The sequence below is a fragment of the Cloeon dipterum genome, chromosome X (assembly GCF_949628265.1).
Source record: "Cloeon dipterum chromosome X, ieCloDipt1.1, whole genome shotgun sequence".
Lineage (NCBI taxonomy): Eukaryota > Metazoa > Arthropoda > Insecta > Ephemeroptera > Baetidae > Cloeon > Cloeon dipterum.
In genome coordinates this window covers 4,190,139-4,204,371 of record NC_088790.1, presented here as the reverse complement: position 1 = coordinate 4,204,371, position 14,233 = coordinate 4,190,139, and the positions used below count along the sequence as shown (strand labels likewise).

At 39.7% G+C, this 14,233-nt stretch overlaps 1 protein-coding gene across 5 annotated transcripts in view; it reads right to left on the bottom strand.

Annotated features, from left to right (window-relative positions):
• Window positions 1-2,017: 2,017 nt before the first annotated feature.
• LOC135946666 (acetylcholinesterase-like) overlaps window positions 2,018-14,233 on the bottom strand; it is a 48,839-nt gene continuing 36,623 nt past the window's right edge. For 3 of the 5 annotated variants that reach the window (XR_010575534.1, XR_010575533.1, XR_010575536.1), the window contains 4 exons: window positions 12,498-12,874; window positions 10,084-10,259; window positions 8,345-9,071; window positions 2,018-5,700 (listed from right to left, as the gene is read on the bottom strand). Coding sequence is in view for 1 of the 5 variants with exons in the window: in XM_065494970.1 (XP_065351042.1) it covers window positions 9,086-9,102; window positions 10,084-10,259; window positions 12,498-12,874 (570 nt within the window). In the remaining 4 variants the exon portion in view is untranslated. Of the gene's footprint in view, window positions 5,701-8,344; window positions 9,103-10,083; window positions 10,260-12,497; window positions 12,875-14,233 lie in introns of those variants that run through there. The other 2 variants (XR_010575535.1, XM_065494970.1) reach the window with 2 other exon arrangements.

Genomic DNA, 14,233 nt, shown 5'->3' with positions numbered 1-14,233 from the left:
GCGGCGACGGCGTCGGCCGTGGAGTAAGTGTGGAATGCGCCTCTTTTTGCTCTTCACCCCCCGACCCTACCAAGTGGGGATCAATATTTCACACTCCGCGCGCACCCCCTTCGGAAGCCAGCCACCGGCAGCAACAACCCCTGCCTGCCTGCCGCTGCCTGCATGCACATACACCGACCGCCGATGCGCCGCGGCTGCTTTTCTTCCCTCCTCCGCAGTGGGTTAATTCGGTGCGGATAACATACGCGCGTGCAACCCCCGCCCCGTGTGTGAGTGTGTCACCCCTCCGCCACCCCCGATCAACAGTTTCGGCAGACCCTTGTCTTGATTGACACCATGCAAATAGAGCCCCTTGCGCACGCCGCTTTATCGCCGGTGTTTAAACCCTTGCATCCAAGGGGTTAATCAAACCCGTCGAGAGCGGCTCCACTTTTTAATGCTTCAATTTGGGCTCGACAGGCAATTCCACAACTAGCAAATCGCTTCTTGAGACAAGGACGCAGGTTGTTTTTCCTCTGGAATAACCACTCTTCTCCTAAGTCCTTTCACAAAGTGAAATATCTGGGGGGGGGGGGTTTAAATATAAAATAATTAATTAGAATATATTTATGCAAAAGAATCCCAGGAAACTATGCAGGGCGTGTTATAAGACAGGAAAGTGAAACAGAAAACCAGAATCCCTTCTTTTCTTGGAATTCCGGGAATTCCGACAGAATCAGGACAAGACAGAAAAATTTTTAAATGCGAAATTTCTTAAAAAAATTATCTTGGCATGGTACACATTTGTTAAGAGGGTTGAGGAAGAGGGATGATAAATCACCTTGAATGCGAGCGATTTTGACAGGTTTACCCGCTCAATTAGTCCCGTCAATTGGTTCCAACCTGTAAAAATGCATTTTTTCCTTTTAGATGGGGTGAAACAGGGGTTGACACCCTTAGACTACTTCAGCTATCTAGGGGAGGTCAAGACGAGTCGAATGGTGTCCAGTTTTAGTAAATCTGACGCTTAAGAAGCTGAGATTTAGTGAAAAACGTCTTTATCTTTCACAGATCGGCGTAATCAAAAAACAGTGTGTCAACTAAATCTCGCGATCTAGAAGTCGAATTGACAAAAATCATGTACCGTTTGACTTGTCTTCATGTCCCCTGATGAACTGAAGTGGTATTAAGTTGATAAGCAGTCAACTCCGTTGCGCAGTTAGGTGGAAACAATACAAAAGTGAATAAATTTACGTTTTTTAGTGTGCATAAAGGATGCTGAAAGGTTAACTCCCTTAAACTGATTTGGCTATCTTAGGGAAGTTAAGACCTGGTTAAGACTAGTCCAGCGGTGTTTGGTTTTTGAAAATATGATCATTAGAAGCTGATATTTGGGCGTGTAAGCATTTATTGAAAACCCAAAATAAGCACTTATTCTTTATTTTTTTTTTAAATAAAAGCAAGAACTATTCCATGTATTGACTAACCCAACTTAATTTTTTGCACTCTACAGATGGTTAAAAAATCGCGGCATGAATTTTAAACTAAAAAACGTATTTTGATGCCTTATTGTGTCCTTTGACTTACCATTTTGAGATCAGCAGAAAAGTTTCTTGACTTGACGAGACGAGTTCAACGGTGTCCATATTTTTATTTTCGACGATCAACCAGGAAAAAGCTACGTCATTCTCAAATTTTTCTCAAACTTTGAAATGCCCGTAAAACCCACCAAAACGGAGAATTCAGGGGTTTCTAGAGGAATTTCCAGTCTAAAAGGGCCAAGTTAAGATTTATTTCAAAATTTAGGAAACTTTTCCTCAAAATTCGCACTAAATTTCACAAATTAACAACTTCTTGACATAGACAACAATGCAAAATATCCTTATTTGTTTGCATGCAAAGCTATACTTTAAGAATTTAAACAGCTATATCGTCTGGAAAAACTGGATTATTTTTGCGGACAGAGCGAACTTGTCAAAAAAATGCGTCAACTGTCTGTGGAATGGGACGAAGAATGCGGTGAATAATACGAGCAGTGTTCTTTAGTAGCGAAATATTTATTGTAAACAAACATGACTGAGCGTACCATATCGAAGTAACAGTTTAACAAAATCGATAATCCAATATAGTACATTATATATCAATACAGCAATTGAATCATATCTTGGTATTTTCCTAGCCGCTTACACTCTTCTCTAAAAAATAGTTTGAGCCTTAAAACACAAACAGCAACAAAGGTTTGAATAATGTTGTCCATAACATACCGTTTTCCGTGTTAATTTTAATATTATTATTATCGTAAGATTAGCTTTTAAAAACGTCCCAGATCCGATTATATTTAAGAAATTATCCACAAACGAAAAATAACATACATTCCAAAAAGCGATAGGCGGTGTGTGTTTGTGTGTGTGTGTCCTTAAGTTTTGATCAGTTAGTGTGTGTTTGTGTGTGTGTGTGTGAGCTATGTGTAATTTTCATTAAATAATGAAGTTAACAAACAACACTTTTCTCATACTGAATTTTCACTCATTGATCAGGTTTTTCAATAGAACACCAATTCTATTAGGGATTAATTTAAAATTTTGCTAATTATAATCTCAATCGAAGCTCATGTAATGATGATAAAACTACTAAAGTGAGTCAATATAATCTTGAGAATGATAAAACCTCCTCAATATAGGCCTTAAATTATATACTTTTTATATTTGTTTTTTGTCAGATAGTTTTTTGTCGCTTTTATTTAAAATTGAGAGAGAGTGAGTGAGAGATAGATTTTTCTGCTCTATTTTATATTTACTTTATTCCATAATAACTCGATTTTCTCTTTGAACAAATCAAATAGATTTTTTGTATCTTATAGCATTGTTTTCGCGATCAGTATATTTGCGTGTGTGTGTGTGAATGAGTGTGTGTGTGTGTGTGTGTGTGTGTGTTTGTGTGTAAGTGAGTTTTTGCCATTTCTTCATTTTCATCATCCCTCAGTTAATGATAATAATCTTGTTGTTGCTCTTGTTGTTGCCGTTTAAGTTATTAATTATGCTTATAACCAACAATTGCACTATATAGTGATTTCAATACAAACAGGCTATAGTTAATATTTTTTATATTACATCATCATTCTTGTATGTACACAACACTGATGATCTCGAGGCGGGCAACCGACCCGGCACAGGACGGAAACTAATTATTTGCCAACTGATTCGATCTCACTCTTTCCTGCCCCGAATCGATTTGCACCCGCCGCGAAAGAATTGTCCCGTCGATTGATCATTTATTTTATTTTTTCCTCATTTTTTGCGTGAATCCGTTGGGCTCTTGTGTAGCATACGTAATTCTTACAATTTCATAATAGGCCTATACAAGAATTGTCTAATCCTAGAGCCATAGTGTGTGAGTGTGTGTGTTTGTGTGTTGTGTGTCTGCGTGTGAGTTTCAATTTTAGCAGGTCGCTTTTTCTTTTTACACGTACAAGCGATTTGATGCAGGTAGAGGTCTTAGAGTGTTCGATATTTTCATTCTTCGTCTTTACCAAAATAAGAAGAATGCGTGGGTGCCGTGTAAAATGCTTTTAAATCGATAGAAAAGTTCGAGGATCAGGAATGGAAGAGAAGGAAGTCGCGAGACATTTCTAAAGAAAGAACCGGCTGATAACTAAAAAATGCAGTCGTTCAACTTTCGTCCCTTAAATTATGTTATCACAACACGCGAGAACAAAATTCGGTAAGCAATTGAATTTACAGCGTTCTGTTAACAGTTTTCCGAGCGAGATCACAACGAATTGCTCAAAAAATAGTTTTTACCATGAAATTAAAAAAAATCAAATCTCAGTTGAGACTGAAATAGGAGCACTGGAATTTCATTTTTAACAGTAGCATGTTCATAGGAGCTGCCGGAAAGCGGCAGAAACGTTCTTTGGCGGTTTAATCTAGCAAAAAGTGCCACAAGAACGCCACCGACCAATCAGAGAGAAGGGAGCGATTCTCTGCTGGTCTAAGATCGAGACAGCAGCGCCACAACGACAAGGCAGGTAAGCTAACAGCAACTAGACTTCTGCCTTCTACCGGCTGGACTGTGGCGCTGCTGTCTCGATCTTACCTTCTTTGATTGGTCTTTGTCTTTCTTGTTTGCTAGATTTAGACCAAAAGTAACAGTTTTTACGATTCTCTCGACTTTCGACTAACCTCAGGAATTGATTGGCAGAGAGTCAAAAACGAAATTTTTCCTCGGCTGGTTGGGTTTCGATCCGATTTTTTTTTATCTCATGGTGAAATTTATTTATAGAGCGTGGATGGTCTGCTTCTTTTGTGCTCTCACTGACTGACTGAGTGTGTAATAATGTGTGAGTTTGTCTATGAAAAGACCAAATGTATTTGGGAAAACGCGCCTCTGTCGTTCTGCAAAGTGTGTGTTTTTTTTACAACCCGTATAGCGTCCGTACTTTGTGTTGTTGAGAATCCTGATAACACGAAACAAAACGGAAAAACTCACGGAAGGAGTCGGCGAAGTAGTCTTTGTAACGATCGGAAATCATGCAAAACGGCAATGAAAGCAAAAGAGTGTGACATCGAGTGAGTGAGCCATTCTTTTCATTTAAAGAGATGAGAAAAGAGAGCGTTCGAGAGAGGGTTACTTTCGCTTTAAACATTTCTTTCTTTCTTTCTTGTCTGTTGTGCTCGAGTTCTTTCTTCTTCGTTTTATTTGCATTTATGTGTGTGAATTTGTCTGCTAATTATTAATTATACGTAATTGAGAATCGTTTTAATTATAGAACAACTTCTTTCATTTTCTTAATTGTTACACTCTTACTATTATACTTAATAGGATATGTTTTATTTCTGATATGCAGCGGTGTTTTAGATAATACAAGGCATGATGTATTTTTCACCACCAGTTTCACAACAAGAACCCAGTTTGCAGCACCATTTTTCCCCCCACTAAGGTAAAAAAATGATATCCAGGAAGCGAACCAAGTGTAGAACGAATTTTCCCGATTGTTTCGTATTTCGTATTAATTAAGAAAACAAATATACAGAACATGAGCGCTGGATTTGTCGTGCAACTGGTGAATGAACACTCCCACTCCCACCATTATAGTTTTTAGTTCTATTTATGAATAATAAAAGTGTACGAGTGCTGGCTGTGTCTGTAGTCAAACAATCATTGCGTTCACGAAAAATTTGGAAAATGTTCGTAACCGATGGCCTAACCCAATCTGTTTCCGTCTTCCTTCTGTCTGCACCCCAAACGAACCTCAAGATAGCCGATTGCGAAATCGAAAAGAACAATCGAAAGACAAGAATTGATAAGTACGAGATCTTTCTAGCTGCACTTTAAACCGTCACGCAGGACGTCGATTTAAACGACAAGCAAAAGTGCAAAAGCTGCGATGCTAAGAAATTTTGCAAAATAGATTATTTGTTTCCGAAATTGTTCAAAATAACAGTTTGTATTGTGAGAGAGATATCAAAACAATAGAGATTTAAAGCCTGGTACCGTTTTGGTTTCTCTTATTCCCGAAGACAGCAACGACAAAAAGCATTCTCTGTTTAATTAGTTTTGTGTCAAAATCTGAAGAGTGTTGCTACATATTTTTTAATTTACTTGACTGAGCTTTTGACCAAATGCGTGAATGGCGCGTTCTAAGTTGGAATTGTGCAGCCTCTTACCAAGTGTCCACCTCGAACTCCTATCTCATTCATCTCCTTCCACGATCCTTGAAACCTGAAACACAATGGCGGAAATCCGTTGAGTTGCTTGAGCAAAGAAACGGGCTTTTACCAAAGAGAGAAACAGCTTGTTATTTTCAAGACAACTCCGAGAGCTGGGGGAACATTGAATGCATTTGCAAATCATAAATAATTAAGACGCTAAAAGCCAAGTTGGCTTCAAAGCAGAAAGCCACTCGGCCTCTGCCGTAGGAACAGACGCCGAGGATATTTAAACCAATACACTTTGGCGATCAAAATAAATAAATAACGGACGGATTTCCTTATGTTTTTATGAGTTCTGCACAGTTTGCAAAAGTTTTAAGAGAATTTTTAGCGAAGCGGAACTATCCAAAGAGGCAAATTTAAATATTTGAAGTAGTTAGGCACGATTTCTACACCACTGTTGCGCCGGTTGCATACTTGCCATGTTGTGAATTTTTAGTTTTGGTAGTTTTTAACAGGCACAACCTCAATCATGAAATTTTAATCAACAAATTACTTTTTTGAAGGGCAGCAGTTGGAGTGTCAGAAAGGTACGCGAATTTTCGTGTTAAAATAAGCAGAATTTCACTCTTTGGTGTTAGCTTTCTATTACTAAGGATGGCATTTTGAGCTTGTGGATTTATGTGAGGGAGGGAACAGCCACTTTACAGTACGAGAACGTGTTGTTTCATTATTCCCCCTCAAAATTTCACCGATCCTGAGTAATCCCACGCAAAACTGAGAGCTAGAATTCAATTTTAGACCGTGCTAATCGATTCCTGAGGTTAGGCAGCCGAATTACTCAGTCTAAAATTCGACACGACTTGCTGTAAATCGGAGGAAACGTTAAAACCATTATATTTTCTGCATATAACCTAGTAAAAAGTGCCACAAAAACGCCTGCCAGGTCGATACAGCAGTGCCACAGCGACAGCCAGCGCAAGTAACACGATTCCGTCGAATTTTGGCACGACGTGTGTCGAACTGATTCGGCTGAATAACCTTATTCGACCCTCAGGAATCAACTGCTTCTGTCAATAATTTAACTCTTGATACTTTCAATTTCAGAAAATTACCTTTGTGTGTATTACTCTCTTAATTCGATTCACATATAAAAGAGGAAATTAATTATCTTGAGGTGCTTTAAGCGCATTTCCAAATGATTGCGAAAGCTCGACCAGAGTTATGGATATTTAAATGTGAAAAGCAAAATGTTTGCATTTCCCGGTGGGGCCAAAAAGTCAATTTAAAAAAAGTCATCGCGCGCTTGCAGGGGATTTGGCATTTAAATTAGACGAGTGGCGAGGCTCGACAGCTCCACCCGTCCGGCGCGCGCTGCCGCTTTTCAGCCAGCCAGCCAGGCAGCAAGTTTTGTTTTTCCAACTTTGGCCTCACTCCGACTCATTCACTTGAAAAGGGCACGATTGACGCAAAAAATGAGTGACTGACATGAGAGAATGCGCAGGGGAATATGTATGCGCGCATTATATTTTTAGACGCGCGCGGCGCACCGAGTGGCGCGGCCCTTGAGAATAATTGATGTAAACTTTAACCTTTGGCGCTGCGTTGCTTGATTGGAGGGCAGGCTAAATGAATTTGGCCAGCCGACTCTGCGAATCCGAGAGGGTGCTTAACGCTCGAATGCATTGCAGAGCCAAGTGCACTCGATCTCGCAGCCCTTTGTGTGTTCGACTGACTTTTCCATCCGACGCAGACCGAACGTCGCAGCCGGCTGTTTTTGCAAACCGACTGGCTATTCAGCCGGCAATCGGTCCAATTCCCGAGACCTGCCTTCCTTCAATTGCGGGCGAAATTAGAAAATGTGTGTCAAGCACACGCGTCAACTGCGAAAATGTTCCTGACAGTATTCTCTCTGCTGCAGATATTTCTTGTTACACATTATAATTCATCCTCGTTGCTTCAAAACGCCCATCCTTTAATCTTTCCGAGAAGTTTCGGCTTCACAGTAGAGCCCTATTTCAAGGAAAAACACTACCAGCCGACAACATAATTAATTTCAATATAAAACAACCAACCGCAAGTGTCGACATTTTAACTGGAATTGTATAGTTCTCAACTTCCGTGCCATAAAATCCATGAAATTGACGTTTCTCTTGATTTCAAATTCTATATTTTTTCATTGGCTAGCCTAATTCTACCCTCAGGAATCGACTGACACTATCCAAAATGAAATTCTATAGAGTTATGCTTTGAATTATTACCCAGATTTGCTCAGGATTAGTGAAATTATGGAAGATAAAAACGCAACGCCAGCCGGAAATTTTTGTTTCACGTGGGATGTTGCCAGCCGCCGGTGAAAAATTAAAAAGTGCAGGAGAAATATGTCTTCCGGCCCTTTGGGTCATTATAAACACAATCAAACTTCACGTTTAAAATATTGTCAGCCGCGCAAAAAAAATCGGCTAAGCCGGTCCCGCCAGCAATCGCAAGTGAGACCTCTAGAAAAATAAAATAACACGTTCTCCTAATGTAAAACGGCTGTTCTCTCCCTCACAAAAAATCTCAAGCTCAAGTTCCGTCTTTTGTAATAAAAATCTTTTTTTAAATAGTAAAATTCTGCTTTTCCTTACACAAAAATTCTGTTCTCTCTAAGGCAAAACAGTTTTTTTTTTTAAATCTGAATCTACATAGAAAAGAGAAAAAGTTTTACTCACCAATGATTTCCTTCCTGCCAGTTGACATCAACTATGCAAAGCATTTTCTAAAATTTAGAACAACTGATGCGCTGCACTTAATGTCAGTCTTCATTACAGCCGTCAAAATAACACTCTTCCCTTCTACAGATTCTGTCTTTGTTCACTGGGTTTCGGGAGGTACGGGGACGAATCCAATATAAAAAGCACATCTAACACTGGTAATGCGCCACTGTTGATCTATCTTCTCGCTCCACCGGGGCTTGCTCCAGCAGCGGCGGCAGCAGTTTCAAATATAAATTTCATCCTCTCTCTCATTGTTCAATAGAATTTGTTAAATATAATATCTTTGATTACACTTTTTTCTCTTAAACTGTGTCACAATTAAATATACTTCTTCACGAGAGTGTTTCACTACCGTAGGTATATTATTTTGCCATTTTTCTCTTGATTAACGATTTCTCCGGGGGGTTGATTCATTTTGTGTTGTGTCTCGCGTGATGCCTTGATTCCTGCGCGTCCACCACAGTGGAAGAACGGGTCATCGCGCTCTAATATAGTTATGTGTCCGTTTGCTCGGGGGATTTGCAGTTTTACACAGGCGCACTCTGAATCCGTAGGATTATCATTACTAGTAGGACACCAAACATTGCTTGATTATTGTTAATATTGGTCGGTGAGGCAGCGTTGCAGCATTTCTTCCTAACGCCGGGCGAGCAGTCCGCGTCATCCTTTTCAGGCAAATTGGCTGGAAGCAAATTTTTAACCTTGCAATTGGGCTGTAAGCAAATGCGGGGAGAAAATAAATCAGTATAACAAATAAAGCAAAAAGCAACAGAAAATCCACCACCACCACTTCTCTCTGCTAATTATGTTTGCTTCTCTCTCTGGGGAAAAGAGTAAGGCGCGCAGGTACAAATCAGGCGCGCGCGCGTGCTTTTTATTTCCGAGAGCGCGTTTGTTTAGATAAGAAAGGAGATGGCACAGTTTTTATTTGCTCTGGAAAGCGGCGAATAAACTGCAAGGCCGCCTTGTGTATGTGTGTGTGTGTGTACACACGGCCGCGCGCATAAAAAATAAACACAAACACACTTCTATATCACGGTCTGGTGTAATAAAATTCATTTATGCTGCTCGCATGTAAAACAAGCTCGTAAAATATTTATTCATTTTCGCATGCATGTTTACGGCGGCGTAAAAAAGGAGTCGCCGCCAGCAGCAGCAGCAGCAGTAAATATTCGAAATTTCTGCGCAAACAGTTCTACTGCATTAAGGGATTTGCGCGCCGCTTTAATGCACAAACGCGATGCAGCTCCTTCACGGCTGCTTTAATGGCTGTTAAACTTGCAGAGAGACAGCACAATGGGTATTGACGTTGAGCCGCTTTAAGCATCCTAATCTACGTCTTATGGAGCATTTCAAAAGCTATTTCCGTTAACTGAATGTCTACTGTGTGGAAAGGGAATCGCACCGTTCGACCTAGAAATTTTAACACGACGATAGTTTAAAAATATAAATTATGTTCTGCGCTGTAGAAAAACGATCTATTGTCACTCGTGACGTTCTCATTGGCCGGCGGCGGAATTTATTATTGTTTTGGCCAATCAGAACGCCAGTGGTCCTCCACCGCTGGAAATAGATCTACCACATAGTTAATTGGTGCGCTTCCCTTGTTTATTTCAAAATATCTGATTGGCAAAAGTGGAGATATTTGTACAAAAGAAATAAAAATATGAATATGGATTAGAGATTCGTCTTACATGTGACACTAATGAGCTGCGGCAAATACTTTTTCCAGAAGGCACACTGTTTGAGGCGCGGCCCTCGGCCTGTGGCGGTTGAGTTCACGTCGAGCGTGAGGTACTCCCTGCCGTAGGGCGTGTGCAAGGGCCAGTACGTGGTGGTCCATGTGCCGTCTTCAGATAACGACGGATTCCTGAAAGCAGACGTGAACAAACGAAAAGTTAGGACCATGTTTATGTCGATCATTTTTGTTTTCAACCATCACCGGAACATCAAATGACGATTTTAACCGTCTAAATTGGTTAAAAGCCAGAGGAAAAGTGTATTTGATAATTTAGATCAGTAAATTTGGTGTATTTTAAGATAGAAAAACAAAATCTTCATAAGTGAAACTATTTTTGTAGCCTGAAATTATTTTTGTTCGGGTTTCCAGCCAATTTTTTTCCACCTGCTGAAAGTAAAGCTTCACAGAAAATTTGTGAGAAAACTCCTTTTTACCTCTAATTTAAATACTATTGAAAAATGAGGAAAAATAAAAATTTCCCGGGCTATAACGTTTAAAATTCTGTGAAAATTGACTCAAAAGCTAATCAAGCACTCTCTTCCTACTCTAAAATCATGATGTATTTCAAAAATTTGGACATTTTTCATATAAATTCGCACACAACTGGATAGATTGTGACGAGATGGATCGAAATCAAGCGAAAAATCGTTAAAAAGTAGGCAAAATCTGAAAATTACACTGTAGTTGCTACATTTAACACATGACCTCCTATAGCAAACAATGCAGAAGATGTTCTTAATTTTTGGCCTGGAAAGCTCTACTTTAATCCTTTAACATTTGACATAGCAATGACATAGAGAAAGAAAAGCAAAAAACATAATTTATTACTATGCTGATGGGTGTCGGCGTTGACAGGACATGCAAAAATGCAACTGACGCGCGGTGTGCAGTCCTCATTTTTCCTGCGGCTCTTTCAAATGATTAATTCATCACTTGCACTTTATTGCCTTCGTGCAAATGTGCTTTCGGCCGAATGAAAATTACATTGCACCAAACGAATAGGAATTCATTCCGTGCATGCCGTCGTGGAATGAGATTTTAAAATTGATTAGTTTCGCGATTTGAGAGCAAGCATGACGAGCAGGTTGCATAATCAGTCAAACGGGGAGCGAACGAAAAAATTTCACCGCGACACTGAGTGTGGCAGGCGGAGAAGTGGCAATATCCCATGTTTACTCTATCTATTCAAAGGCCTTTGATATTGCTTTTTATTTAATTTGAGTCTCAAAGTTTGCGGCAAAAATGCCGTTCGCTGCAAACTTTGCGGTAGAAAACAAAACAGCGGCGGCGAGGAGGACGGAGAACTTCACTTTTTTCGCCGCTGGCAACGAAAATAAAAGCGCGTGTGTGCGTATATCGATCACGCAGGCAAAAAAATGGCAACACCACTGCAGCAGCATGTCATGGTTTCAGAGGGAGGTTTGGCAAGCGGCGAAATCAGCCAAAAAACAAAGCTGCATGCTAAAGAAATTCATCAAAAGAAGACCTGATGCAAAAGGGGACAATGTAGGAAACTTTAGAAGCCTCTGTATCTCATCTCTACGTGAAGCAATTTCAAAAGTATGACGTGTTTTGGATTCCTCTCATCAAGCCCGATCTAAATAACACCACATTTGGTTTCCTATAGGTCAAGGTCAAAAGATAACTGTTAATTTTGGTTTATATAATTAACATGTTGGAAATGTTCTCGTGGTTTGAAAATCTAGAAAATGCGCCTAAAAGCTGCCCCATTGGTTGAAAGGGGTGGAAGATAATCACCCTTAAATCCTTCAATTGGTCAGAAGAGGTCGACACAAGTCTAACGGAGTGGAGTTTTTATAATTCTATTAATGATTAGAACCCGAGATTTGGAGTTGACAGTTGACAATATTTGCAAAATACAAAAATGTAAAAAAAACATTTTTTCAGGTTTTGAAGCATAATTTCTCGAAAACGAAAAATAATCACACTCTGAATAGCTCACATATGTCATGGGACAGCATTTAGCGCGTTTTCATAGTTAAAAATCATGGGCTCATTTCCAAAACGTTATTTAGAAACCGAAATTACCAGTGTGCCCTTTGACCTTGACCTAGGACATCAAATTTGGTGTTAGTTCGATCAAGCTTTGCAAGAGGAATCCAAAGCAGACCTTATTTTTTAATTGCACAACCGGGAAATGAGATACTGAGGTCTCAAAGTTGTCAAAAATTCCCGTAAAAATTTTATGACACAATTTATTCTGGATAAAACTGCCGGGAAACCCCTTCCCTATTGATCCAACAAAATTTCAGCTATATAAAAATATGAAACGTGTTTTTTTCCATTGGGTAGAAAATTTGATTTTATATCCTGAGCAAAAAACCAACACACAAAAGTTTGACTCACCCTGTTTTTGCAAAGTTGGCCCAGTATCTCATCACGCGCCGGCTGAGCTCGATCTCCTGCGGCTGGTACTTCTTTGACGGGTTGAGTGGCTCGCCGAAGACGTAGCTGATCTCATCCCCGTGCATCACGCCCGTCCAGCTGGGCCACGGATTGCCGAGCGACCGGTACTGGAAGTAGTACATGTACACGTTGTTTCCTGTCTCTGCATAGCGGTGTGCCATCTCGTTGACGTTGCACGTGAAGTGGTAGTCGCCGACCATCTTGTCGAGTGCGTCGCGGTTCTTCACAGGGTCCTCAGGGTTCAGCCAGTCGGTGTACTCGAACACGATGGCCTGTCGGGCGATGTTGTTCACGTAGGGGTTCAGCTCGCGCACCGCCTGAAAAACATTGAGAAATTTGCTGCTAAAAGCAAAATGGCAATTTGAAACAGAGCCGCGCCAGCCACGCTAGCCACCGGTTAAAAAGGGTAAAAAATTAAAAGTGCAGGAGAAAAATGTCTTCCGGCCCATCCAGCCGTTAAGCACTATCAAACTTCACGTTTAAAATATTGTCAGCCGCGCCAGCCAACAGGGCAAAAAAATCGGCTAAGCCGGTCCCGCCAGCCGCGGCCTTAAATCTCGCGGCTGAGATCTCCAAGTATAAATAAGATATGCACCACAGCAAAAGAAAGACTTTCAAACTGCCGTAATTACTTAAAAAAGATTCAGATTCACATATTTTTTTTAAATCACGTTTTTTCTAGCCTATAATTTTTTCCAGTTGCGTCAATTTGCTGGTTCATATGTACGGGAGTCAATTTTTAAATTTTGCTCCAGAAAATTGGGGATAGTAATTTTTCTGGAAAAAATTTGTCATGAGAAAAGGGCTGGGAATTTTAGTCGTTTTTTTTTTGTTCAGGAAATAAGTGACTTTTTTAAGACTTTTTCAGTACAAATGAGTTATTTTTAGATGTCTTCTGAGCCGATTTAGATGGGTTTTCATGACATAATTTCAGCCAATTAGGGTTTTGTGAAAAGATGGTTCAAATCCCACAAAAAAATTGAAATGTCGTTTCATTGCAATTCCGGATATTTGGGGTTCTATCAACTAGGGCAACACAACAATATTGGTCATTCACTTAAAACTCTTTATTCGCAAGGCTCCGTAATGGTAGCTATATTTCGCATAGATTTACGAAAGCCTGATGTGCGGGCGAGGAAGCAGAACTTTCTACCGCATACTTCAAATGTCAAGAACAGAATGATTATTTTAGGCTGCAGCTTTTTATACTCAGGAAGCCAGGAGAGAAGGGAACGCCACCAAAGTTAACACGTTTTTCCGTCTAATAAATATATATATATATATATATATATATATATATAGCGTTTTTAACGGGAAAATTTGCATTTTTGTCCAAATGTCAAGAAAAATTTAAAGCAAAATCTTACCACACGCAAGAACTTTCTTTATTTTCTCTTTCGCTCAAAAAATTTAACAAAACGCACTGCGATTTTCTCTGTTGAATATGAATTAAACGCTTTTCGTCCATTAAAAATTACACTTTTGGGCTTTTTAAAATAATAAAGCTACTTGCAATCACCACAAAATGATCAATTTTTTCAATGATCGAAATAAACATTGCTTTTTGCTGCAAATTCATCGAAACCAAACGCAATTTTGCATAGAAATAAAATGTTTTGCCATAAAAAATTCTAATAAACCGAAACCATGAGAAATAGATCATGTAAAGAGAAGAA